The sequence below is a fragment of the Hemicordylus capensis genome, chromosome 13 (genome assembly GCF_027244095.1).
Source record: "Hemicordylus capensis ecotype Gifberg chromosome 13, rHemCap1.1.pri, whole genome shotgun sequence".
In the NCBI taxonomy this organism is placed as follows: Eukaryota; Metazoa; Chordata; class Lepidosauria; order Squamata; family Cordylidae; genus Hemicordylus; species Hemicordylus capensis.
The window spans coordinates 6,085,549-6,109,367 of record NC_069669.1 but is presented as its reverse complement, the minus strand read 5'-3'; the positions used below and the strand labels follow the sequence as shown (position 1 = coordinate 6,109,367).

Here is a 23,819-nt window from a genome sequence, read left to right as displayed (position 1 = left end):
GCAGCTTTAAGGAAGCACTCCCCTCCCCACCCCACCCCATTTCCCCCGCCGGCGCTTGGTTTCTAAAACATCCAATTTCAGATTCCACCAGACCCCTGAGATAAGTTCTTTACTATTACCACCAAACAGACTTTTCTTTTATATGTCTGTGTCTACCAGAACAGTCCTTACACCTTTGCAAAAATATCCCCCCCTAAAAAAAACCACCCCAAAACTTCAGTAGAGTGGAAAGGCTTATAAGTGTGGGATGGAGACAATTAACCAAGCTTCGTTTTAATGCAACATGAAAGTTTGCAAGCATTTTTGCACAGAAATCCTGTTTACAATAATGAAGTAGTTTGGGAATACTAATGCTATTTACAATATCCCGACAGGTACGCCGACAGAGAAGAAGGCAGAACCTCCACCGCTTCCTCCAAGCAAGCCCACCATCGCCAAGACAGGGATAGCGATTATTAAAGATTGCTGTGGGGCCAGCCAGTGTGCCATCATGTAGCTCCGTCCTCTTCCAGCACTCCCCCTCCTCTTCAAAACACCGGTCCAAGGGATGAAAACTGCAGAGGGAAAAGGCCGTAAAGCATCCAACAGTCTTGATCGTTGAATTTTACTGTACGGTTTTTACAGTAGCTGTTATGTGATGAATGTACCAGTTGGTGACTCCTTCACTGTTGCATGGATCACACAGCGAGCATGCCTAGATAAGACGAGGAATTTATCCAAGTATAACTATATTCAGAGAACAGGGAGGACTTGTAATCAGTTACCAGATTTACCTGAATGCAAGACTAGGTCCCCCCCACTTCCAGGCTCTTTGAAGTTAGAAATTTGGTGTGTGGGGTGGGGTCTCATCATATTCAGAGTCCTTTTCATTTCAGGTAAATACAGGTATAACCTATATTTAGCCTCTATTTTTAAGGGGGTCGTCTTAAATTCAGAGTCATCTTCTTTTTGAGTCAACACAGTACACATAAGGCAGGCTCAGACATTGCACAGAACCATGGTTTGTTTAAACTAAGGTTTATTTAACAAGCCTGGATTGGCACCTGAAGACAATCTCCAAATCTTGGTTTGTTCAGTTCCTGCCCTCCCCTTCTCCTTGCCTCCCATGATCTAGACTTGCCTTGCTCTAGGTGAGAGCCGTGTAAGGACAGAGCTACAGCAACAAACTGAGAGTAAATCACAGCTGTGGGTCCCAGGGATGGCCCAATGATGGAGATACCTGAGGCAAGGTATCAAATGCCTTGCCCCATACTTCTGATGAGGGCCAGCTTCCTTTCAAAACTGATCCTTGAAAACTTTGGAAGTGGTATAGGGGAGGAGGGAAGGCTAAGAACATAAGAACAGCCCTGCTAGATCAGGCCCAAGGCCCATCTAATACAGCATCTGGGAAACCCACACGCAGGAGAAGGAGGCATTCCTCTCTTGCTGCTGTTCCCCTCTTACCTCAATAATCTGCCACCCAAGGTGACCACATCACCTTGCCTCATGAAAGGGCCACCTCTGGTGGGTTTAAACATTACATGAGATCACTGTTAGGACAAATCAACCTTCTTCAAGTCTTGAGTTCAGATTGTGCCCCAAATAAACCACAGTTTTTTGACTGGCACAGGCTCAAACATTCAGACCAGCCACAGTCAGACGAATGAAACCCCGGTTCTGTGTGATGATTGAACCCGCCCATGTGCGACTAACAGGCAGTGCCAATCTTTAGAGAAACCTCCAACCCTATGCCAGCGGTGAACTAGGAAAATCATACCAAGTAGCCTGTAGAATAGCCGTGTGAATAGTCTGTGTGTATAGGATGCGTTTCACATTTCCCCCCCCTTAGCAGGTAGCATTCAGAAAACTGGCATGTTTGCTACTTTTAGCAACCATCAGTATATTAATAAATATTGTAAATAGACCGTGCCGCTGACGCTCTACTTGCAGCCGTCCACACAGGATTTCTCTGACGATGGTGATTGGCAGTGACCTTGCTATGGTGTCTCACTTGGGATCTGAGTCCTGGCTATCATCTGAGATCAAGGCCACGATGCCTGTTCAGGATGCTGTAAACACAAATTACTGGTGCCAAAAGCATTAACAGAGCATTTTTGCTTTATGCATCTGCAGTACATTGGTGGTTCATGGGAATTCTAGTTTTTTTTTTTTAAAAAAAGCACAATAAGATGAAAATCAAGAGAATCTTGAAAGCAATCCCAGAGATTTTAATTGGCTTCATATTGGGGAACCCCCACCCCACAAATAGCTTCAGTCAGACTTGGCAACCCTACAAGGGATGCTACTGAATTAATCTTATATCTGTTTCCAAAAGAGTTGGAACTGTTATGATTCTTATGGATGCATACCCACCATTGTGGGTGAGGAGGAGGCACCAGCAGATTTGGGGATAGACATGTCGGGTTCACAAAAACCTGAAAAAGGGGGCAAAAAAATCTACAGAGGCAAAAAATCCTTCAGATTGCCCTCAATGTAATCCCATGGAGCAGAATGTTCACAGACTCAGTGGTCAGTTAACAGACAACCAGGTGGGTGGGGCTAATGGAACTCAGTGGCAAGGAAGAACGGCCTGAACAAAACAGAGGATTTTCTCAGCTTGCAGAATACTCCCTCAAGATAGTCACAATTCCTTCTGCTCCTGAGTGGGGGAATGGTACCTAAAACATTCATCATGCTCAGGTAACACATGCATACCAAGGATACATTGTAATATTTTGTTGTGGGTCCACACTTAGCATTAACTAACTCCAGTCACTCAGTTTTCAGAAAAACTTTGGCACAATACATGGGAAACCTGCAAAATCCATAGACTGTTCGGAATACATTTTTCCAACCATATAATCACAGCCCACAATTTATCTGTGTTATCACAATAGCCGGGGGCAAGGGGACGGCTTCTGTGACACTTCACCTTGTGGTTTTGAGACATTTATAGCTGGAGAACCAGCCACTTCTTGAGGAAACGTTCGGCACACACCCTGATCCCTCAGACATCTCAGGGCAGTTGTGTCATCTCAATACACAACAATCTTTGTATCTTCACATAGGGATTGACAGTAAATGATACCACCAGTGGTGCAGGCCTGCAGTCCTGGTACTTTTCCCTTCCAGGGCCTCAGCAGGGATGCAACGCCCTTGGCATTCTGAATGGAAATAATACACCGCTCTTGCTATTCCAACGGTTTGTTACATAACTGCGTTGCAAAATGCAATTGATTTTATGACCATCCTTCTGGCCTTCTACTTCAAGGAGTATCCTCTACTCTTTGAGCCTGACAATTCAGACTGCTCTTCTGGGTGAATAACCACACAGGGATTCAAGTTTGGTTGGATTAGGGAACTCTCCTTGATTTCTTGTAACCAGATTAACCCCCCGATTATTGCATCTATCGAAGTGGAGGGTGTGGCCGTGGCTATGGGGCGTGGCTGTCCTGGTGGACGTGGCAGTGAGTGCCATCATGGAGAGCACCTGTCACTTCTGAATTTGTGACTACTCCACGGGATGCCACCAAGGACTTATCCCCGTTTGAAATAAAGATGATTCTTCTCTCTTTTGCACAGAGTTACAACCAAGCACATCGTCGGACCAGTAACAGTTGCATTCCAACTGACCTTAACCATCACAGGCTCCTCATCCACATATGGAATCCCCACTGCCCAATCACCACGGTGCAACAGGCTCCTCCTCCCTGTCTGCATATGGAATCCCCACTGCCCAATCACCACGGTGTTTTTACTCTGTTATATTAAACACAAAACCTCCAGTTAGGGGTGGAGCTATAATAGGGCAGATGGTTCAAAGAATCCAAGCCACCCAACCCCTGAGAGCCACCTGGCTAGCCTCTCCCCCCACCCCCCAAGAAAACTTCATTGTCCACTGGACATTTTCTTTGTTCTCTCCAAGAGAACGCAGAAGACAATGAAGCCAGCTGGGAAATTAGGCCCAATGACTGCACTGGCAGGAGGAAGCATGGAAACACATTGTCTATGACTTTGGCAAACTATTCCTTTTGCTAAGCAGGGTCTGCCTTGGTTGGGTGACTACATGGAAAGCCCCAGGTTCAATCAGTGGCAGTTCTTTATAGGACTGGGAAAGACTTCCTATGATCCTAGAGCTTATATACACAGCTGCCAGCTTTTATACCTACTTGGTGCTATATCAAATTTGCACATGAGTAGTCCTCAAACTCACACAAGAAATCCATCACTATGCCACACACAGATACAGAGTTGGGGCTCTCCAGTATAACCTGTTAACATTTAAGGATGTTCTACTATTTCCAATTTCATCCAGTGCTCAACCTGTCTATTTGTATAAAAAAACCCAAACATTATACAGTGTCCAACTGATTTCAGTAGGTCTTGGTCAGTCTGGAAGTTGGCTCTATATTATTTAATGTTACAGGAAGGAAAGAAAGAAAAAACTTCCATGCTTGCTTGAAATTTTTATTGACAAGGTTTTGGTCCCAACACACAAAACAGCACTTGAACCACAAGAGTGTTCGAATAAAGTAGACAATTGAGAGAGTGCTGGTTCTCTCCCCTGCTATCCCATCCAGAGAGAGAGAAAGTGCATACATTGAGGGTTTCAGTTATACTTTTTAAAAAAAAATTCAAGAATCAAACATCAGTAAGTTGTAAATGAAATAATTTCATTGTCGTAATTCTTTTCAAATCAATAAAGCCACATTATTTCATCAAGCCTCTTAATAAAGAAAATTGAATTAGTCGGTCTCACACTATGAAAACAAACTTCTCCAAAGGGTATTCTGCAGCTTTCAAACAGCAAATTGATTCAGAGTTATACATGAATCCGGAAAGATTTCTCACCCTCTACAGATGACAGAATACATCTGTATTCAAGTACGTATCAGTATTACCTCTTTTCTACCTTCCATCTAAACTTGGCCTACCAAGTGGTTTTAGATGACTTGTAATTACAGCTCCAAAAAATGATGACCATTTCTGCACACAACAGAAGGTGATTGGGTGTTTATGTTATGCAGTCTATACATAAACATGAAGGAAAGATGTTCTCACAATTCATGAAATAGTTAAACAATTCTTTATAAAAAAATAGCAATTCCTATAAACCCCATGTCTCTAGAGGAAATGTAAGGACCTGAAAACGCACTGTGTCTTATGATCTCAGAAAAACTTCCAGTGTTTCTCTGCATTCAGAATGGCTATATGTTTAGGACTGTTAACTCTTGGCTTTGTTTAAAAGCTTTTTTAAAAAACAAAATCCATTTTTTAAAACAAGTTGTCTATAGCCATTAAGTGACATTTTCCAGTTGCTGGCTGTGAAATCCAAGCCTACTTTTTGCTTTCTTTATACATTACAAAATATAATTGCTGCCAACATATACCTGCTTTCAGCCAGTGGAAACCTTTGGTACAGGTTCTTTCCTTTTTTACAAGCAGTAAGAATAGTTTGCCTGGCAAATACAACCCATTGTAAGCGCCAAGTTTACCCAACATGGGTATAAAAGCTTCGGTCAGAATTCGCTTTCTATAAAAGAAAGTAAAAGGACTCCACTGACTTGCCTTCTTACGGGCTGGACTTCCTGAAAGCCAACAAAAATGCCACTACAGAAATTGTGGGGTGTGTGTGTGGAAAAAAAAGCAGTTTTTCAACACTAGAAGTGAACAGAATAAAAACAAGACACAGTTAAAAAACAGAACTCAAATTAAGCTTCCCCATTTACTACACATTTAAAAACCAGAAAACAAGGTTAAGCCCTGTAACCTTGGCATTCCCACCTCCTGCTTAAACTTCTGTGCAGTGGAAGTACCACCATCCCCTTCTGTCTTAAAAAGCTCCTTGTTGTGATTCATAATTTATGCATTTACATGCATATTTTTGAAAGATCAATACTGCCAGTAATCTCATCAGCAGATGCAAGCAAGCAGCATCTCAAAGTTTAGTTCAAAATGCACGGCAACCAAGACTTTCTTCTCAACCCAAATCAGCACCAACTTGGAGCGCTCATAAAAGGAAAGCTTAAAATATTCTCAACTTCCTACAAGATTCCTCAGTGGAAAGATATATGGTACAAAAGGCATTTAAAAAGGGGGTTTGTAATAAACATAATCTTCTACAGTCATCATTTGACAAGAGTCAATTACAAGTCATCGCACTGTTCATTTTGCCCTCATCAATTCAGTCTTGAAGACCCTTTATCCTGACCTAATCATTAAAAAGTGCTCAAGACAGATTGCACTCTGGATTATTAATACTGTCTAAAACTAGAAACGGGCTATATGTTTATAGCACGCTGTACGTAGGATTAAGTCACTGATGAGGTTTCAGAAAAACATTCAGCTCTGAATCAAGGGGTTCTCATCTATTTGCTGACATTAGACAGAATGGGGGGAAAAGGGTAAAACAAATTCTTATGAAATGCTCGGGGTTCAAATAAAAGATCTGCCCAGATGCATTCAGTGTATATTTAACAAAATCCTCACAGCAGGTGGTCAGTAACGACCAACATAAGTGACTCTCCAGATTTGTGATTAAAAATATAAAGGGGAGCCAACCGCTTTGTCATTTGTGCAGTTAATGTGTTGCCTCTCACACCACAATATAAAGTTTAAAGCTTAGTGACAGGTGCAAGTGAAAAGTTGGCGGCCAGTTTCACTCGGCTCTTGTGCTGCTTTCTGGCTGGACTGTCCATCACGTCTTTGCTTGATTGGGATTCGGACGGCGGGTAGGGAGGTACTGAGGAACTGTCGGCAGCTTCTGCTGCTGTGGGGAAGTGGCTTGATTCCTTTTTAGCCTCTGAAGGACCAAGAGCCTTCTGCTCTCCTTCTGTTAAAACCATAATCTCTAAAAATAAAGAGAGAAACTGGGGCTGAGTTCAAAGAGCAAACTGGTTTTGAGAGATGTCTCCTGTGCAAATACCGTACATCAGGAGCATCTTGAAGATTGCGGGAGTAACGTCTTTACTTCTTTGATTGCTTACATCTATTGTAAACTACTTTGGGAACTTTGGTTGAAAAGCAGTATATACATATCTGTCGTATTCCAACGTTCCAGGAAAGTTCCGCAAACGGCAATATCCAAATACTAAACCTCACCCCCCAAAATGGGGCCAGGTTTCTGAGAAGTGGCTCATGGGCTACTCCTGAGGGTTATAAAGTGCAGATACACTGAGAAGTGCTGCTTCTCAGCTGGTGTGTGAGGTTGGATTGTTAAACTTTAAACCTCCTGGAGGTTAGGCATTTGTCTTTTAAAACTTCATTAAAACCGTTTAAAAACCTCATTATAACCTGAACAGGATGCAACGGTTTGTATTTTCATTTTTTTACCTATGTTTATTCCTGTTACATTTTAATACTTGCATGTTTTTAGTTCTATAGTCCCCTGAAGAAGAGGTTGGTTGTTCTTTTTGCCTCGAAGCACAATGGGACCTTGTTGAAAAGAAAGGATACTGTTCCTTCTTTTCCTATAAATGTACGGTCTAACTTCTCTGCACTTCTGTCTAATTGGCATGGGGAGGAAGGTCAAAAGATTTGAGGCAGATCCTAAGATAAAGGGTTCCCTTCTGATGGAAGCAGTTCTACTGTCTACAGGCACTGTTCAAGGCAAGCATCATCAGGGGGACTTTAATTCTCACCGGACAGGGACGGAGGATGTTCTTCAAACTGAATGAGGTCTGCCGATTCCAGAACCACTGGATCTGGTCTCAGTTGTGGGGAGGGCAGGCAGGAAGGGACCGGCTCACACAACAGATCAACAGGCGATGTGTTTGTGAGGCAAAGTAGCTCTTGCTCAGTTTGATTAGAAACTACAGGGGGGGGAAACAAAACAAAACAAAACAAAACAGGATGAACAATTTTAAAATAAAACAAATCTTTTAAGAGCACTACCTAGGCAGTGACCTAGAAAGGCCCTTTATAAGCAGACAACGGCTTGTTTCCCCTTCACGTGGATTTTGAATTCTCATAAATAGGAACCCTGTGTTTGTAGTACTCATCCGAGGGGTGCAGATGAGGATGGATGCCTGTTCAAAAGGGAGCAAAATTGACCATGCAGAAGGAACATAGAAGGCTGCCTTATACCAAGTCAGACCATTGGTCCACCTACCTCAGTAGTACTGTCTACACAGACTGGCAGCAGCTTCTCCAAGGTTACAGACAGGAGTCAGACCTACCTGGAGATGCTGCTAGAGAAGGCTCTTGGAACCGTCTGCATGCGAGCATGCAGATGCTCTTCCCAGAGCGGCCACCCCAACCCCTAACGGGAAGATCTTACAGCGCTCACACATATAGTCTCCCATTTGAATGCAAACCAGGGAAGGCCCTGCTTAGTAAAGGGGAAAATCCATGCTTGCGGCCACAAGACCAGTTCTCCTTCAAAAAGACTGTTGGATGTAGTCAGGGGGAGGGTGTGTGGATGCGACTTAGAACATTGTGCATAATTCCAGAGAGAGCCAGTGTGGTGTAGTGGTTAGAGTGCTGGACTAGGACCGGGGAGACCCGAGTTCAAATCCCCATTCAGCCATAATATTAGCTGGGTGACTCTGGGCCGGTCACTTCTCTCTCAGCCTAGCCTACTTCACAGGGTTGTTGTGAAAGAGAGACTTAAGTATGTAGTATACCGCTCTGGGCTCCTTGGAGGAAGAGCGGGATATAAATGTAATAATAATAATTCTACCCACGTGGAGAGGCCTAAGGGACAGCCAGCTCCCCCACCCTGTTTGATTTTCCGCATATTGCGGCCACAAAATGAAACAATTTAAATTATACGCAGCTCAGTCAACTTTCATTACCAGCATTGGGCGCTTCCAGTTTTAGTTCCAAATATTCGCCCGATTTGGGCACCTCCGTAACTTTTCCTTCAGTGTCAGCCGGTTGGGTTCGAGGAGGCTCATCAGCAAGAGGAAGACCAGGCGAGGCAAAACGCACTACAAGACAGCAGTCAGTTGGCATTGTTCCCCACGACCAAACGGTCAATCAACTCAGTGAGATAACTGGCTGACATGATGTGCAACCCTCTGCCGATGCCAGAGACTTGCCAGGGGTGTTGCCCAGCTTGAAAGGTAGCCCCGATGTTGCAGCATGATGGGGTGGAACGACAAAACGGCTCCCAGGTAACCAGCACTGAGTGGCTACCCAGCAGTGGTTTTAACTCATTCCCACAACACTCTTGCCATACTACAAATCAAGATGTGCTTTCTTAGAGAGGCTTTTTAATGTATCGCCCACTGCTTATCTCCGGTAGGTCATTTATTTAAAACATTCATGCCCCACCTCTCAAGCGCACTACTGCTCAGGGCAGCTGACAATATGAATAAAATAGATGCAATACAGTACAAAACACAGAATTAAAAGTTAAGACCAGGCTAAAACCTGGCTAAACCAGGCCCTAAACCTGCCCCTGCTAACTTGGCAAAGAGGCACCTTTTAACGTGGTGATTCTCTTTCTTTAGCAGGGGGAGAGTAACTGGCCCTATCCACCCCCAGCACAATACCCCTCCAGTGACTGTTGCTGGTGTCTATCTTGTGTTTTTTTTTTTTTTTTAGAATGTGAGTCCTTTGGGGACAGGGAGCCATCTTATTTATTTATTATTTCTCTGTGTAAATCGCCCTGAGCCATTTTTGGAAGGGTGGTATAGAAATAGAATTAAGAAGAAGAGGAAGAGGAAGAGGAAGAGGAAGAGGAAGAGGGAAGGACTCAATGTCTGGTTAAAACAAACCAGTCAATAACACTTGTCTGACTGTGTAAACAAGAAACAACAACACCACCAACACAATTAAAATGACACATTAGTTAGCAGTTAGCAGCTAAACACTAAGAAGCCTACCAGATATAAACAGCAGATAAAATATTTAAAAGTCTCTCTAAGAAGATGCGTCTTCAGCTATTTCTTAAGAACACTGAGGGAGGGAGGGAGCACATCGAAGCTCTCCTGGCATGTCTCCGTTTTTATCTTTTCACTTAGAACTTAATTTGAAACGATTACAATTTGTAACATTTAAATGTAGTTTTCACTTGGTCTTTTAACTGGCTTCATTTTATGAATTTATTGTTTTCTTTTTTATCTATTTTATTAATGTTGCGAGACACCCTGAGCAGTGGTGCACTGAAGAAGTGGGGCATAAACCTGTTAAATAAACACACACACACACACACACACACACACTGTCAGGGCTGCCTTCTAGACGTGCAGCAGCCCAAACAGGTCCTTAGTGTCGATGGAGGGCTGCCCAGCATATCGGCCACTATTTCTTTAAAGCCAGCTGAAGCAGGGATTACTTACTTTTCATATCATTCTTGAGGACCACAATTCTCTTATGTCCATGACCTTTTATCCAGACCACCTAAGCAAAGGCAACAATGACAAAAAGCCTGTGAGACACTGGGATTGTGAAACATTTGCTGGGCGTAAATTCAAGAGACAGAACTTTCTGTCCTAGCCTACTCTTCGGGCATACTGCCTTGAAGCTACTAAATTCAACCTAGATTGCATTAAGCTAGCTAGATTCCAAGAGCTTTTTGGGGGAGGGGAAGGCAAGTTAAGCATGTCGGAGATTTAACGTTAAAAATGAACTATTGACTTTTGTATCTATGTGGGTTTTTACCTTCTCTTTTGTGGGATTTTACCTTCCACAGTTTTAAAAAATTATTATTTTAATTAGTACATTTATGTACCGCCCCATACAAAAAAGTCCCTGGGTGGTTCACAATATAAAACCAATTAAAACATTAATTAAAACAATTTAAAATACAATAAAAACTAACAAAGAAGCTTTAAAAATATAAACTAAAAGCCTGACTAAACAGTTACATTTTAGGTCCTTCTTAAAAACATTCAGTGAAAGTGATAGAGGAAAGGGTCTCCGAGATATAAAATCCAGATATAAAGCTCCATAGCGTCTCTGTTTATAAGAAAGGAACTATAGGATGCAGTTTTCAATACCACCACTAAAAATACTTGTGCGGCTGCTTTCATTACAAACCGGTGGAATAGCTCCCAAGAGCTCTTCGAGATTGTTGTAACCATATGCTTTGGGATTCAGCTCTTCTCCTGTGTATTTGCTGTAGGCTGTTGAGAACTCATGAAGGAAGATCTGATGGTAATGGTAGGTGTGAAGAAGAGACCTCACTTTCTTGGCAAACACGTACAGGCTTGTAAGCTTCACATATTCTGCCTCGTCGTCAATAAAAACCTGAAAATTTAAAAAAACCAACAGAACAGGAACATAGGAAGCTGCCTTCTATCAAGTCAGACCATGGGTCCATCTAGGAACATAGGAAACTGTCATATACTGAGTCAGACTATTGGTCTATCTAGCTCAGTATTGTCTTCACAGACTGGCAGCGGCTTCTCCAAGGTTGCAGGCAGGAATCTCTCTCAGCTCTATCTTGGAGATGCTGCCAGGGAGGGAACTTGAAACCTCCTGCTCTTCCCAGAGCGGCTGAGGTGAATATCTTGCAGTGCTCACACACCAAGTCTCCCATTCATATGCAACCAGGGCAGACCCTGCTTAGCTATGGGGACAAGTCATGCTTGCTACCACCAGACCAGCTCTCCTCTCCATCTAGCTCAGGATTGTCTACACAGACTGGCAGTAGCTTCTCCAAGATTGCAGACAGGAGTCTCTTTCAGACCTATCTTGGAGGTGCCAGCGAGGGAACTTGGAGCCTAGATGCTTTTCCCAGAGCGGACCCATCCCCTAAAGGGAATATCTTACAGTGCTCACATGTAGTCTCCCATTCAAATGCAAACCAGGGCAGACTCTGCTTAGCAAAGGAGACAATTCATGCTTGCAACCACCACAAGACCAGCTCTACCCCCTTAACTGTAGTCTTACATTATCAGGCACCTGGCCTCTAAACAGCACCTGCTCTGTTTAGCACTGAACTTACTCCAATAGACTTCCTTTCCTTTGCACCTAGTAGAGAGGTTTTGATTTCCTGCTAGCAAATCCTTCATTGACCAAACAGAGACTAATTAAAGGAAGAAACAGGACCCAACAAGAGCCAAGTGGTGTTATGTCAGGCTACGAGCCTTCTTTCCTTACCTCAATAAAATAAGGCACGCTCATCAGGAGGTCAGTAAATGTCATGAAGCCATATTCGCACGGATTGAGGAGAGCCTTCTGGGCAGCTTCATAATGCCTTTTTAGCTCATCGACAGAAATAAAAGAGGACTCGTCCAAAGTCATCAGTAACACTAGAAGCTGTGCCGTCAACGTCCGGAGAGACTTTTTATTTATAAGCTGAACCTGCTTACCAGATTCTGTGTCAACAACCTGAAGAAGGAGGAATTTTAAAGAGGGAAGCGAACATACCAATGTGTAACCCCTGCTAATTATGCAAAGAAGCATCATTTCAAATCAGGGCTCTCATATTTAGCAAGGGGAGAACAACGGTCCCTATTTTATTATATCTGTGTCTATCTTATTGTTGTGAGCCGCTCCGATCAGTAGTGCACTGGAGGGGCAGGGTATACATATTTTAAATAAATTAATAAATAAACAATAAATATTCAACCCTAAAACTCCCCTAACAGTTGCTGGTAAGACCCTTGTTTCTTTTCCAACTGGGGCGGATTCTGAATTTTAGTCAGTCTCTTAGGTGTTGCTTTAATTTTAAATTGAGCCTGTATTTAATTTTACGTGTAAAGGTTAAGCTGTGCCGTCGAGTCGGTACCAACTCCTGGCGACCAGCATGGTGCAGTGGTTAGAATGCTGGACTAAGACCAGGAAGAGCCGAGTTCGAATCCCCTCCAGGCACAAAACTCACTGGGTGACTCTGAGCCAGCCACTTATCTCTCAGCCTAACCTACCTCACAGCGTTGCTGTGAGGATAACCACAACTATGTATACTGCTCTGTGATCCTTGGGAGGAAGACTGGGATCTAAATAAACAAAGTGGTGAATCTCTTTATATTCAGACGAGGGAGAGCAAATGGCCCTATCCAACACCGGCACAGCACCCCCCGCCAGTGGTGGTTGCCGATGTCTACCTGATGCTTTTTAGATTGTGAGTTCTTTTGGGACAGGGATGTATCTTTATTATTATTTTTTTTTCTAAGCAAGCTGCTTTGATAACATTTGTTGAAACACAGTATAAAAACATTCATAGTCGTAGTAGCAGCTCTGATGCTTCAAGGCCAAATTATTGCACAGGCCTAATGGACACGGATGCTCCCTCCCCCCCAAAAAAGTGAAGGGGGAGCACCTGTGTTATATCCCCTTAGCTGAAAAGCTTACCTTGACAACGTGGCAAAGTTTCTGCATTAAAGCGGGGACAGAGCCAACATCGTAGTCCTGCAGGCGCAACAAGTACCCGAATGTTTTCGCGTATTCTGTGAGCACATCTGTCATCATCAGGCACTTATCCTTCTGGGACCGGAGCAACTTCACAAACTGGGCCGCTAAAGCTTTGATCTGCTCTACATCTGTTAGTGAAAGGATCTTCTCTTCTCCACATTCCAGGACCTAAGAGGGCAAGGAAACCTGATCTGTGAAATTGCTTCCAGTGATTGGGGAAAAACAATGCTTGGGTACTGAACAAATAAATGTCTTGCCGACATAACATTTCTGCTGCAATTCAGCTACTGAACTAGACCAGGCCTCCACAAATCCACTTGCCAGCTCGCCAGTGGTGAGTGCCCCCAACCTTCTAGGGAGAGCAGGACACCCAGCACCACACAGATCTCCTCCCTAGAGGTCACATTTCTACCGCTCATTTTTGAGAAACTAAACAACAGCAGAGATCTTTTCTGAGCAGTAGGAACACGCGGACGAAGCACTGGTTACTTACCGTGAAGGCTTCTCCCTGCTGCTGGATATGAGGATATCTCTTGGGTTATACCTCCCTGTTGTTCCAGAGCCAGGACTATGCAAATTAGTTTAGAAAGCTTAAATAGTCCTGTGGAGGATAACTCCATCCAGTTCTGATTGGCCAAGTAGAGAAGACAGAAGATACTAATGTAGCTGAGAACTTTGAAGCAAGGGAACCAAGTTGTTCTAGTAAGAACTAACCAGCCTACTTTCCTTTCACTGTCTCTATATCTGGACTAAATTTGGTGCGAATAGAGGCCCACAAGTTAGAACTCTTGCACCTCAAATCATGTGTCCGCCATCTTGGATCGAGGTGGATGACATCATTACAAACTGCACCATTGAGGTGTTCCTGCATGTCGCTCACTACAACTGTACCAAATTTGATTCAAATCTGTTCGACAGTCCTCAAGTTAGTGCACTTGCGCCTCAAAAGTTTACATGTTCATCATCTTGAATTGGGTTAGATGACATCATCACGATCTATGCCATTGAGATGTCCCTACAGCTGTAGCAAATTTGGTTCAAATCGGTTAAGTGGTTCACAAGTTAGTCCACTTGCGCCTCAAAAGTTTATGTGTCCGCCATCTTGGATCGGGGTGGATGACATAATCACAAACTACATCACTGAGGTGTCCCTACAACTGCACCCAATTTGGTTCATATTGGTCCAGGCATTGCGAAGTTGAAGTTCACCCACCAGGGTGATTTCATAAGCCTACTGGAAAGTTGGCTAAAAAAAAAAAAAAGATAGTCCCTACAGAGTAGACCTGGACAGCCCAAGCAATTGGGCTGAGATGTCATATCTAGCAGCAGGAAGAAGCCTTCACAGTAACCAATGCTCCGTTCCCTGCTGCTGAAAGAGAACAGCTTGTGGGACATGCCACAGCTGATGATCCTAGGTGGTGTTTGTAGAGAAGGCTGCCATTGCTGATGCTGCTCTAGTCGAATGAGCTGTGATATGTAGCGGCATTGGAACTGCCAGCTTGTTGTATGCCAGGAATAAGAACAGCCCTGCTGGATCAGGCCCAAGGCCCATCTAGTCCAGCATCCTGTTTTGCACAGTGGCCCACCAGATGCCTTCTCTCCTGCTGTTACTCCCCCGCAACTGGTACTCAGAGGGATCCTGCCTTGGAGGCTGGAGGTGGCCTTTGAGACCTTCTGTCCCACAGAAGTCGGAAGAAACGACATGAACCATGCATCTGATGGGCTAGGCCGAGGGCCTCGTGGCGCTTAGCAGGCTGCTGGGGGGGCTTTAATGGAGGAAAGGCTGATAGTGTTTGCCCGTAGGCAGAAGAACAGGCCAAATCCTAGGACCAAACGGAATCCTGAGCAGTTGCTCCAGAGTGAAGTCCAAGGAGAAGGGGTAAAGGTGGAGGAAAAAAGTCCTGTAAAAAAATTTTTTTTAAGGAAAAGTGGAGGCAGACGAAGCAAGAGAAGATGAAAGAATATAAAAAGACAGGAGTGAAAATATTGTTACGAGAAAAACTGAGAAGGCTTCTGGAGAGAGGAGAAAAGGCTGGTTCTGGAGCCAACGCAGGACTAGTAGAACTGGGCGGAGTTATCCTCCCCAGGACTATTTAAGCTTTTGAAACTAATTAGCACAGTCCTGCCTCTGGAGCAATGCAGAGGTATAACCCACAAGATGTCCTCTTTCAGCAGCAGGGAAGTTGCCTTATATGGAGTCAGACCATTGGTCCATCAATAAAGGTCATTGCTCAGTATTGTCTACACAGACTGGCAGCAGCTTCTCCAAGGTTGCAGGAGTCCCCCAGCCCTCTCTTGGAGATGCTGCCAGGGAGGGAACTTGGAACCTTCTACCTGCAAGCAGGCAGATGCTCTTCCCAGAGCGGCCCCATCCCCTAAGGGGAATCTCTTACAGTGCTCACATGGAGTGCCCACCCCTGTCCTAAAGTCATGTCTCATACGACCCTTATGGTTGACACTGAATGGCTCTCGAAGGTTCCAGACCCTTCACAGCTGGGAGGTTGAACTTGGGACATTCTGACTGCGAAATAGGTGTTTGACCACTGAGCTACGCTCCCCCTGCTCCACCCAGCCCACGACTGTCTACTCTGTATGGCAGGCACTCTCTAGGAATGTCTTTCCTAGCCTTACTAGGTAACATCTTTTCAACCAGAGATGCTAGGGGCTGGGGCTGGTCACTTCTGCCTGCAGAATCGGTGCTCTACCACTGAGCTACTGTCCTCCTCCCACAAGGGTGTGTGTGGGGGGGGGGGGGTTAAGCTCAGCCTACCTGCAAGACATCTGGTATGGCTTCAAAGAGTTCAAGGAGTTTGGTAAACCCATAACAGGCAAGCTTGCACTGACGCCCAAAGTGGTGGTGGTAGGATGGGATAAATTTACTGAAAGGCATGCGGAAATAGGGCTGATGTCGTAGCAAGTCAACTACCTCCTTGGAGAACTGCTTGGTTTTTTCAATCTCCTCCTTGGTACGTTCTAGGCACAAAGAAACAGAGAACACAGTCAATGAAAAGCGGGACAGAAGGGAGCAATAAGGTTCACCCATATTCAGCTTCCTATTATTCCATCCATCCATCACATTTTTATACCGCCCAAAATGCCAGTTCTCTGGGTGGTTTACAAGACAATAAAAACCAATAAAAAGATTAACACGTTAAAATTTAAAATGTTAAAACTATTAAAACACAATTAAAACCATGTCTAATTAAAAGCCTGGGAGAACAAATGCATCTTGACTGCCTTTTAAAAAGTTGTAGGAGATGGGGAGGCTCTTATTTCAGCAGGGAACACATTTCAAAGCCTCGGGGCAGCAATGGAGAAGGCCTGTCCCCAAGTAGCCACCAGATGAGCCGGTGGCAACTGCAGACGAACCTCTCCAGATGATCTCAATGGGCAGTGTGGTTCATAGCAAAGGCGGCTATTAGTGACTACACCCACTTCTCGTCAAACGAAGAGTTTCAAGTGGCCTGCCTCCCCGAGAGCTCTTTTGAAATTTCCAGGATTTAATTCTAAAGCCATTTGTTTTATTTCACATCCAGTCACAACCATCTACTTGAGAGGATTACAGAAGCTACAATAACGTTAAAGGCAAAATATAAACAACGGTTTGGATTTGAGAAGTAAAACTAAAAAACTTGGAACACAAGCAGCTGCCTTCAGATCGTGGGTCCATCTAGCTCAATATTCTTTACAATGACTACCAACAGCTCTCCAAAGTTTCAGGCAGGAGTCTTTCCCAGCCAGGGGCTAAGAGTTCAAATCCCTGCTGGGGTACTTGGAATTAGTGAGCTTATAAGAGGAGAGCTGGTCTTGTGGTAGCAAACATGACTTGTCCCCTTTACTAAGCATGGACCACCCAGGTTGCAAATGAATGGGAGACCACATGCGTGAGCACTGTAGGATTTTCCCCTCAGGGGATGGGGCTGCTCTGGGAAGAGCACCTGCATGCAGAAGGTTCCAAGTTTGCTCCCTGGCATCTCCAAGATAGATGTCTTCCTGTCCCCAAAGGACTCACAATCTAAAAAGAAACATAAGATAGACACCAGCAACAGTCACTGGAGGTACTGTGCTGGGGGTGGAGAGGGCCAGTTACTCTCCCCCTGCTAAAGAAAGAGAATCACCACATTAAAAGATGCCTCTTTGCCAAGTTAGCAGGGGTTCACTGTTCTTAAGTGGTTTTAAAAAATGTTTGCATTGCAATAAAATTTTATCATTTATAGTAATACAACAGACAGCAATAAAAATAGAAAAACACACTTTTTCTTCAGAGCGAAATTACAAACCCATCTATTCCTCCTTCCAAACACTAACATAGAGGGGAGGGGAAAGCCCGTATTTTTTCTGATTTCTTAAATAAAATTAGTCCACTGCAAAACAACAACAACAACAACCCCCAAAGCACTGGGTTTAGTCTGACCCAAATGTAGCCAAATAATATTGGACTTCTTGAGTCACCTGTTTTAACTTTTGCAACTCGTATTTTAATTCCTGTAAACCACCTCAACCTGCGAGCTTTGGTGATAAAGGAATGCTCTAAGCAAATATTTTATTTATTTATCTAACTTATTTCTATTTCTATAAATAAAACAATATTCCAATAGCAAAATATTTTATGTGCCTAGGATGATAAAGCAGAACAAAGTGTCAGTTTTGCAATTCTTAGGCTATACAAGCCCAGCATCATCCATTACGAGCTTCCGTTTATCCACCAAATGACACTGCTAGTACACCATCTCTTGTTTGACCCATGAGAAGCAAAGCTTGAAGTTCTTAGGAAGGAGAACCTACCTCTTTTGGGGATACAGATTACCGTTTCACTATCTTGCTGAGACAGACAGATGGTTGTATCTGGAATTTCTGAAATCAGATCAATCAGCTCACACACTCCATATTCAGTCACATCCCAGTCTTTCGAGAAGCACCTGCACAGTTGGGGGAGAAACAAATGGTAAAAATTGTGTATTAATGTTAATGTATTTAAACAGGCTAATGAAATGGGAAGATGCAAGTCAATGGTTAAGGTCTCCCTTTCACTGCTAGTTCCCCGCCCCCCTCACACACAAAAGGAACACAAATCTGAGGCGATACCACTGAGAAAAAGCAGTTTTATTCCTGGGGTTCAATCAATACTATTGCAAACTGTTTTCAGGACCTTTGATAGTTAAAAAGGTACTCCTACCCCTCCCAAAGGGGTTTTATTGTTGCCCTTTTAAGAAGGAGCCGCTGGTCCTAATGAGCTGGGGCGTGGGGGGCACAGCTGCCCCTGCTTCCCCAAGACTTCTTTGCTCCTCCCTTTCCCATCCCGCCTCACCCCGGCATTAATGAGAGCTGCGCTGCCTGTAGGCTGGCCATCTGTCTGGTAGAGCTTCACAGTTAACCGTGCAGCTCTACGAGATGAACAGCCAACCTGCAGGCAGCAGGCAGGAAGCAGAGGCAGCTGTGCCTTTATCTGATCTGATCTAAGATCATAATACATTTTAAGAGGCAGCTGTGCATTTGGGGGCACTCCCCGTCCCTGCCCCCCCCCCCCCCCCGCCCGGGCTCGTTAGTATCAACCGCTCCTGCTTTCAACACACGTCTGATTCTGAGATGATTTCAACACCCTTCCCTTTCTAGGGGGATGCTATGCCTCGGAATCCCCACACGTTGCAGTTAAAATAGCTCGCATCTCAAATTTATTTATTTATTTATTTACAAACTGGCCTATCCAAAGGCTCTGGGCGGTGTACAACAAACTGTATGCGTCTCCTCATAGTGCTGTTTTTAGGAACATGCCTTATACCGAGTCAGACCATTGGTCCATCTCGCTCAGTACACAGACTGGTAGTGGCTTCTCCAAGGCTGCAGGCAGGAGATGCCAGGGAGGGAACCTGGAACCTTCCCCTAAGGAGAATATTTTACAGTGGTCACACTTCAAGTCTCCCATTCATATGCAATCCAGGGTGGACCCTGCTTGGAAAAGGGGACAATTCATGCTTGCTACCACAAGACCAGCTCTTCTCTCCATCCTAATCTACCTGTAATATTTTGCCGTAAAAATCCTCCCCACTCCTCTTTTTACCCTCCAAAAGAAAAAGCACAAAACAAAGACGAGAAAACACACAAAACCCTCATCTTGTTCTGTGTTAAGTGTAATGTCTACTGTGCCTTATACAAGGTGAAGTTTTAAAAGTAAGAACTTCTACTAGTGAAAAGGTCTAAGTATTTGAGAATTTCTTGCTAGCTTGTGATTTTAGAAATGCCGTTTGCTCCCTAGCTGCTAGCATTAACATATTGGACATCCAATCTTCCACATGTATCCACTGGCTGCAGCTCTCTTTAAAACAAGTTCCCACTTACCAGTGATATGCCTGCAAGAACTCTCTCACAACAACTTGCTTACTGGCCTGGGACTTGAGAAGTTTCAGCAAGTCTTGAGTAAACCGTTTAACTTGGGCCCTGTGTGTTAAGGTTAGCAAACGTTTGGTGCCGATGCCAAGAATCTAGAAGAAAAATAAGATTCCCCCCACTGTGAGCCGTTATTTCACTATCAAACACTACATCACATTTGAGCTATTTAGTTGCCAATATTTCAAATAAGCCAACCTGGCTACAAAGAGCATGGCTATGCCCGGTTAATTCTTCATGCCAGGTCCAACATGGGGTTGGACAGTCACGTTATCCAGGCAGGCAGGGTGAGGGCCTGTTCTAAAGGGAGCAAAGTTGGCCATGCACTAGGAACATAGGAAGCTGCCTTCTACCAAGTCAGGCCCTTGGTCCATCTAGCTCAGGATTGTCTACACTGACTGACAGGAGCTCTCCAAGGCCTTTACCCGGAGATAGCAGAGATTGAACCTGGAATGTTCTCTGTGCAAAGCAGATGGTCTGTCACTGAGCTATGGTCCCATCCTGACATACATGATTGCAGTGCCAACTTCAGGTTTCCTCTATGTCTTGGTCAGGGAAGCCTCAGGTTCCACATGGTGTGAATCCACCCTGCCCCTTCATCGTGGGAGACGTCTCTCTTAATTATCTTTCAGCACCTACTTACAACAAGCTGAAGGCATCACATAATTGTATACAATTTATTATTCCAGCCTTTCTACAAAAGAATAAGTTACTACTACTTACTACTCTTATGTTTATTTCTATACCACCCCATCTGTCAGCTCTGGGCAGTTCATAACAAAACAGAGACACAGTCCATTAAAACCAACAAAACCACCAGAAACCAAAACCACTTAAAGCAATTTTAAAAACAAAATTAAAAGACCCTAGAAGACCAGACCAGAGTAGTCAGTCTTAAGGGCTCTCTTGAAGACCAGTAATGTTAAGCCTTGGATTTCTGCAAGGTGTGCATTCCACAGCCTAGGAGCAGCTGCGGAGAAGGCCCGATCCTGAGTTGCTGCCAGATGTTTCCCTCCTTTAAGGGAAACAGGTCTGCAGCTGGAAGCAGACCTCTCCAGATGACCTTAATGTGTGGTGGGGATCATGCTGAAGGTGGCGATCTCTAAGGTAAGCGGACCTAAGCCATTCAGGGCTTTAAAGGCAACGAGCACTTTGTGTTTTGCCTGGAAACACACTGGCAACCAGTACAATTGTCCAACTTTTTAAAATCACTTTTCAACTAAAAAGTTGTCAAAGCACTTTATGGAGGCGGAGGAGGTTCTTTGTTTGATCATTCTCTCAATGTGAACACTTCATTTACAACCAGCCTTTTATATTTTTCAGGGGACATGCACTTCAACAGAAACGCAAGACTACACTCACTTGCAGCACATGAGGAATGGCTTCCAGCAGCTCCATCAACTTGGAATATCCATAGTCAGAAACCCGGCACTGCTTTGCAAAATGGTGGTGGTACATTGGGATGAATTTACTGATGGGCATGATACATGATGGCTGGTTTTTGAGGAGATCAATCACTTCTCTGCTGAACTGAATGAGCTGTGGGTTTCCGACTGGACTCTTAGAACGCAGAAGCCAAGTATCTAGAACCAAGATTAGTTCAGATGAGGAGACATGGAGGAAACACAAATACACTGGCTTGAACACGAACACACACACACGAACACACACACACGAACACACACACACGCGCGATCGATTTGGTAAATATCCTGCACCTCTTATGTCAATGGGATCTATCTCAATGGCATTGTGTGAAAAAGTACTTCCATTTGTTGGTCCTAAATCTCCTGGCAATCACTTTCATGGGATGACCCCTGGTTCTAGTGTTATGTGAGAGGGAGAAGAATTTCTCTCTATCCACTTTCTCCACTCCATGCATGATTTAAAACACACTTTAGTAAAATGCTTTCAGTGGGAGAGCCATTCCCCCACTGTGCCGACCTCTGCGAGCTCTGTGCTCCCCCACCGTGGCCGGGGGGGTGCTTTAAGAGAAACTGAGCCCTCTGTCCCCCCCAATGCTTTCCCCATAGAGATCTATGAGGAGAGCACGGGGAAGGACTACACTTCCCAGCGCTCCGTGTGTACCTTCCAAAATGGCGCTGGGGCTCAAGAGGGCCCTGTTTCCCTTAAAGGGGTTCCACTAGGGCTGGGGAAAGTACAGCACTACATAGTGGGTATGGCCGCCTCTGCACAGTGCCAGGTGAGCAGTGTGGATGTATTTGGCTTTGGCTAAACTTGGCACGACCAGCAGCAAGGCGGATGGACTCAATTACGACAGCAATGAATGCACTACTGAGAGACCTTCAAGGCCAAGTTGAAGACAGATCATCCTAGAGAGAATCTATCTATGTGGTCGCTAAGAGTTGACACCGACTCGACGGCACTTAATCAAATTTGGCACAAGTTTTGTGTATTTGGCATAAGCCTAACAGACAATTAGGGGTGCTGTACTTGAGATCAGTGGGAGCTGCCATTGGCTCCCAGACCCTGCAATGAAGAACACTGCTCTACAGCATGCGGAAAGACCAAAGGAAGCTGCCTTATATCAAGTTGGACCCTTGGTTCATCTAGCTCAGGGACTGCCTACCCTGACTGGCAGCAACTCTCCAAGGTTACAGGCAGGAATCTCTTCTAGCCCTACTGGAGATGCTGCCAGGGATTCAGCCTTGGACGTTCTGATGCTTTCTCTGAGCTTACAGTTCTCACATGTAGCCTCCCTTCCAAATGCAAACCAAGACCGATCCTGCATAGCTAAGGGGACAATTCATGCTCATGACCATAAGACCAGCTCTCCTCCCGTTGACAATACACACAGAGTGAAAATAATAAGCTGAACACTATCAACTACAGAAGTAAGCAACCAACCAACCAACCACGAAGGAAACAGATACCGAGAGAGTGAAGCGTGTACCTGCAGTTGGTGGCGGTGGCTTGTTGTGTATCCATTTTACAACTTTAATGCCATTTTGTGCAGTGACAATATTAACTCCAGGAACACAGGTGATGAGGTGCTCCAAGGGAACACCTCCTTGGCCTTCGTGCACCATTTCTAAGTTACTGAATTCTGAAGCATAGCAGTCAGGAAAGCTGTAAAGAAACAGAAGCATAAATGTGTTGCTAATAAAGCGGCTTCACATACAGTCTACCATCAGATCTTTGCTAAACCCTGTAGTAAAATAGATGCAAATTTATCAGTCGCCTGCTTCTACAGGTGTACCTACTGTCATATATATCTATGTTTAAAGACAGCCTGATAAATTACAATGTAAATAAAAGTGTTATATTGATACATTACATTACAATATATCCATCTCATAGGAGAGTATTTGCATGAGCACGATCTGTTGCCCTTCCCTCAGCTCTTCTGGAAGGAAGATATGCTAGGGTTCCTTATGGAGAAAGGAGCATTGGTTACTTACCGTGAAAGTGGCTTCTTGCTGCTGGATTTGAGGACATCTCAGGTGGGTTATCTTTCCCATGTGCTCCAGAGGCAGGACTATGCAAATTTGAGAGAGGAGAGCTGGTCTTGTGGTAGCAAGCATGACTTGTCCCCTTAGCTAAGCAGGGTCTGCCCTGGTTGCATTTGAATGGGAGACTAAAAGTGTGAGCACTGTAAGATATTCCCCTCAGGGGATGGAGCCGCTCTGGGAAGAGCAGAAGGTTCCTAGTTCCCTCCCTGGGCTGAGAGAGACTCCTGCCTGCAACCTTGGAGAAGCCGCTGCCAGTCGGTGAAGATAATACTGAGCTAGATAGACCAATGGTCTGACTCAGTATATGGCAGCTTCCTAGGTTCCTATGATAGAAGGCTTCTGCATGCATGCAAGCACTCCTCCCAGAGTGACACCATCCCCCAAGGGGAATATCTTGCAGTGCTCACACATGTAGTCTCCCATTCAAATGTAAACCATGACAGACCCTGCTTAGCAAAGGGGGGCAATTCAAGCTTGCTACCACCACAAGACCAGCTCTCTTCCCATTTTGGAGCTGGCAGACAATGAGCCTGCATGAATGGTAACAAGGTCGCCCCAGGCCAATAGGTGATGTTAGACATTTTATAGAGCTCAAAAGACAGTTGCTACAGATTATATTGTAGCAATCTGCAGGTTACACTGTAGGTTATGCACATGGCTGCACAACCAGAAGAACCG

General features: G+C 44.5%; 2 protein-coding genes across 6 annotated transcripts in view; one reads left to right on the top strand and one right to left on the bottom strand.

Moving 5' to 3' along the window:
• Positions 1–1,904, top strand: part of LOC128336384 (bMERB domain-containing protein 1) — a 42,332-nt gene extending 40,428 nt beyond the window's left edge. For both annotated transcript variants that reach the window (XM_053275903.1, XM_053275901.1), the window contains exon 6: positions 375–1,904. In XM_053275903.1, the coding sequence (XP_053131878.1) occupies positions 375–496 (122 nt within the window). In that variant the 3' untranslated portion in view covers positions 497–1,904. The remainder of the gene's footprint in view (positions 1–374) is intronic.
• Positions 1,905–4,432: 2,528 nt separating this feature from the next.
• MARF1 (meiosis regulator and mRNA stability factor 1) overlaps positions 4,433–23,819 on the bottom strand; it is a 45,374-nt gene continuing 25,987 nt past the window's right edge. For 3 of the 4 annotated variants that reach the window (XM_053275896.1, XM_053275898.1, XM_053275900.1), the window contains 12 exons: positions 22,583–22,758; positions 21,031–21,251; positions 19,621–19,763; positions 18,070–18,203; positions 16,055–16,257; positions 13,225–13,452; positions 12,031–12,261; positions 10,966–11,175; positions 10,266–10,326; positions 8,775–8,909; positions 7,620–7,790; positions 4,433–6,829 (listed from right to left, as the gene is read on the bottom strand). In XM_053275896.1, the coding sequence (XP_053131871.1) occupies positions 6,594–6,829; positions 7,620–7,790; positions 8,775–8,909; positions 10,266–10,326; positions 10,966–11,175; positions 12,031–12,261; positions 13,225–13,452; positions 16,055–16,257; positions 18,070–18,203; positions 19,621–19,763; positions 21,031–21,251; positions 22,583–22,758 (2,149 nt within the window). In that variant the 3' untranslated portion in view covers positions 4,433–6,593. The remainder of the gene's footprint in view (positions 6,830–7,619; positions 7,791–8,774; positions 8,910–10,265; positions 10,327–10,965; positions 11,176–12,030; positions 12,262–13,224; positions 13,453–16,054; positions 16,258–18,069; positions 18,204–19,620; positions 19,764–21,030; positions 21,252–22,582; positions 22,759–23,819) is intronic. The other variant, XM_053275897.1, reaches the window with a different exon arrangement.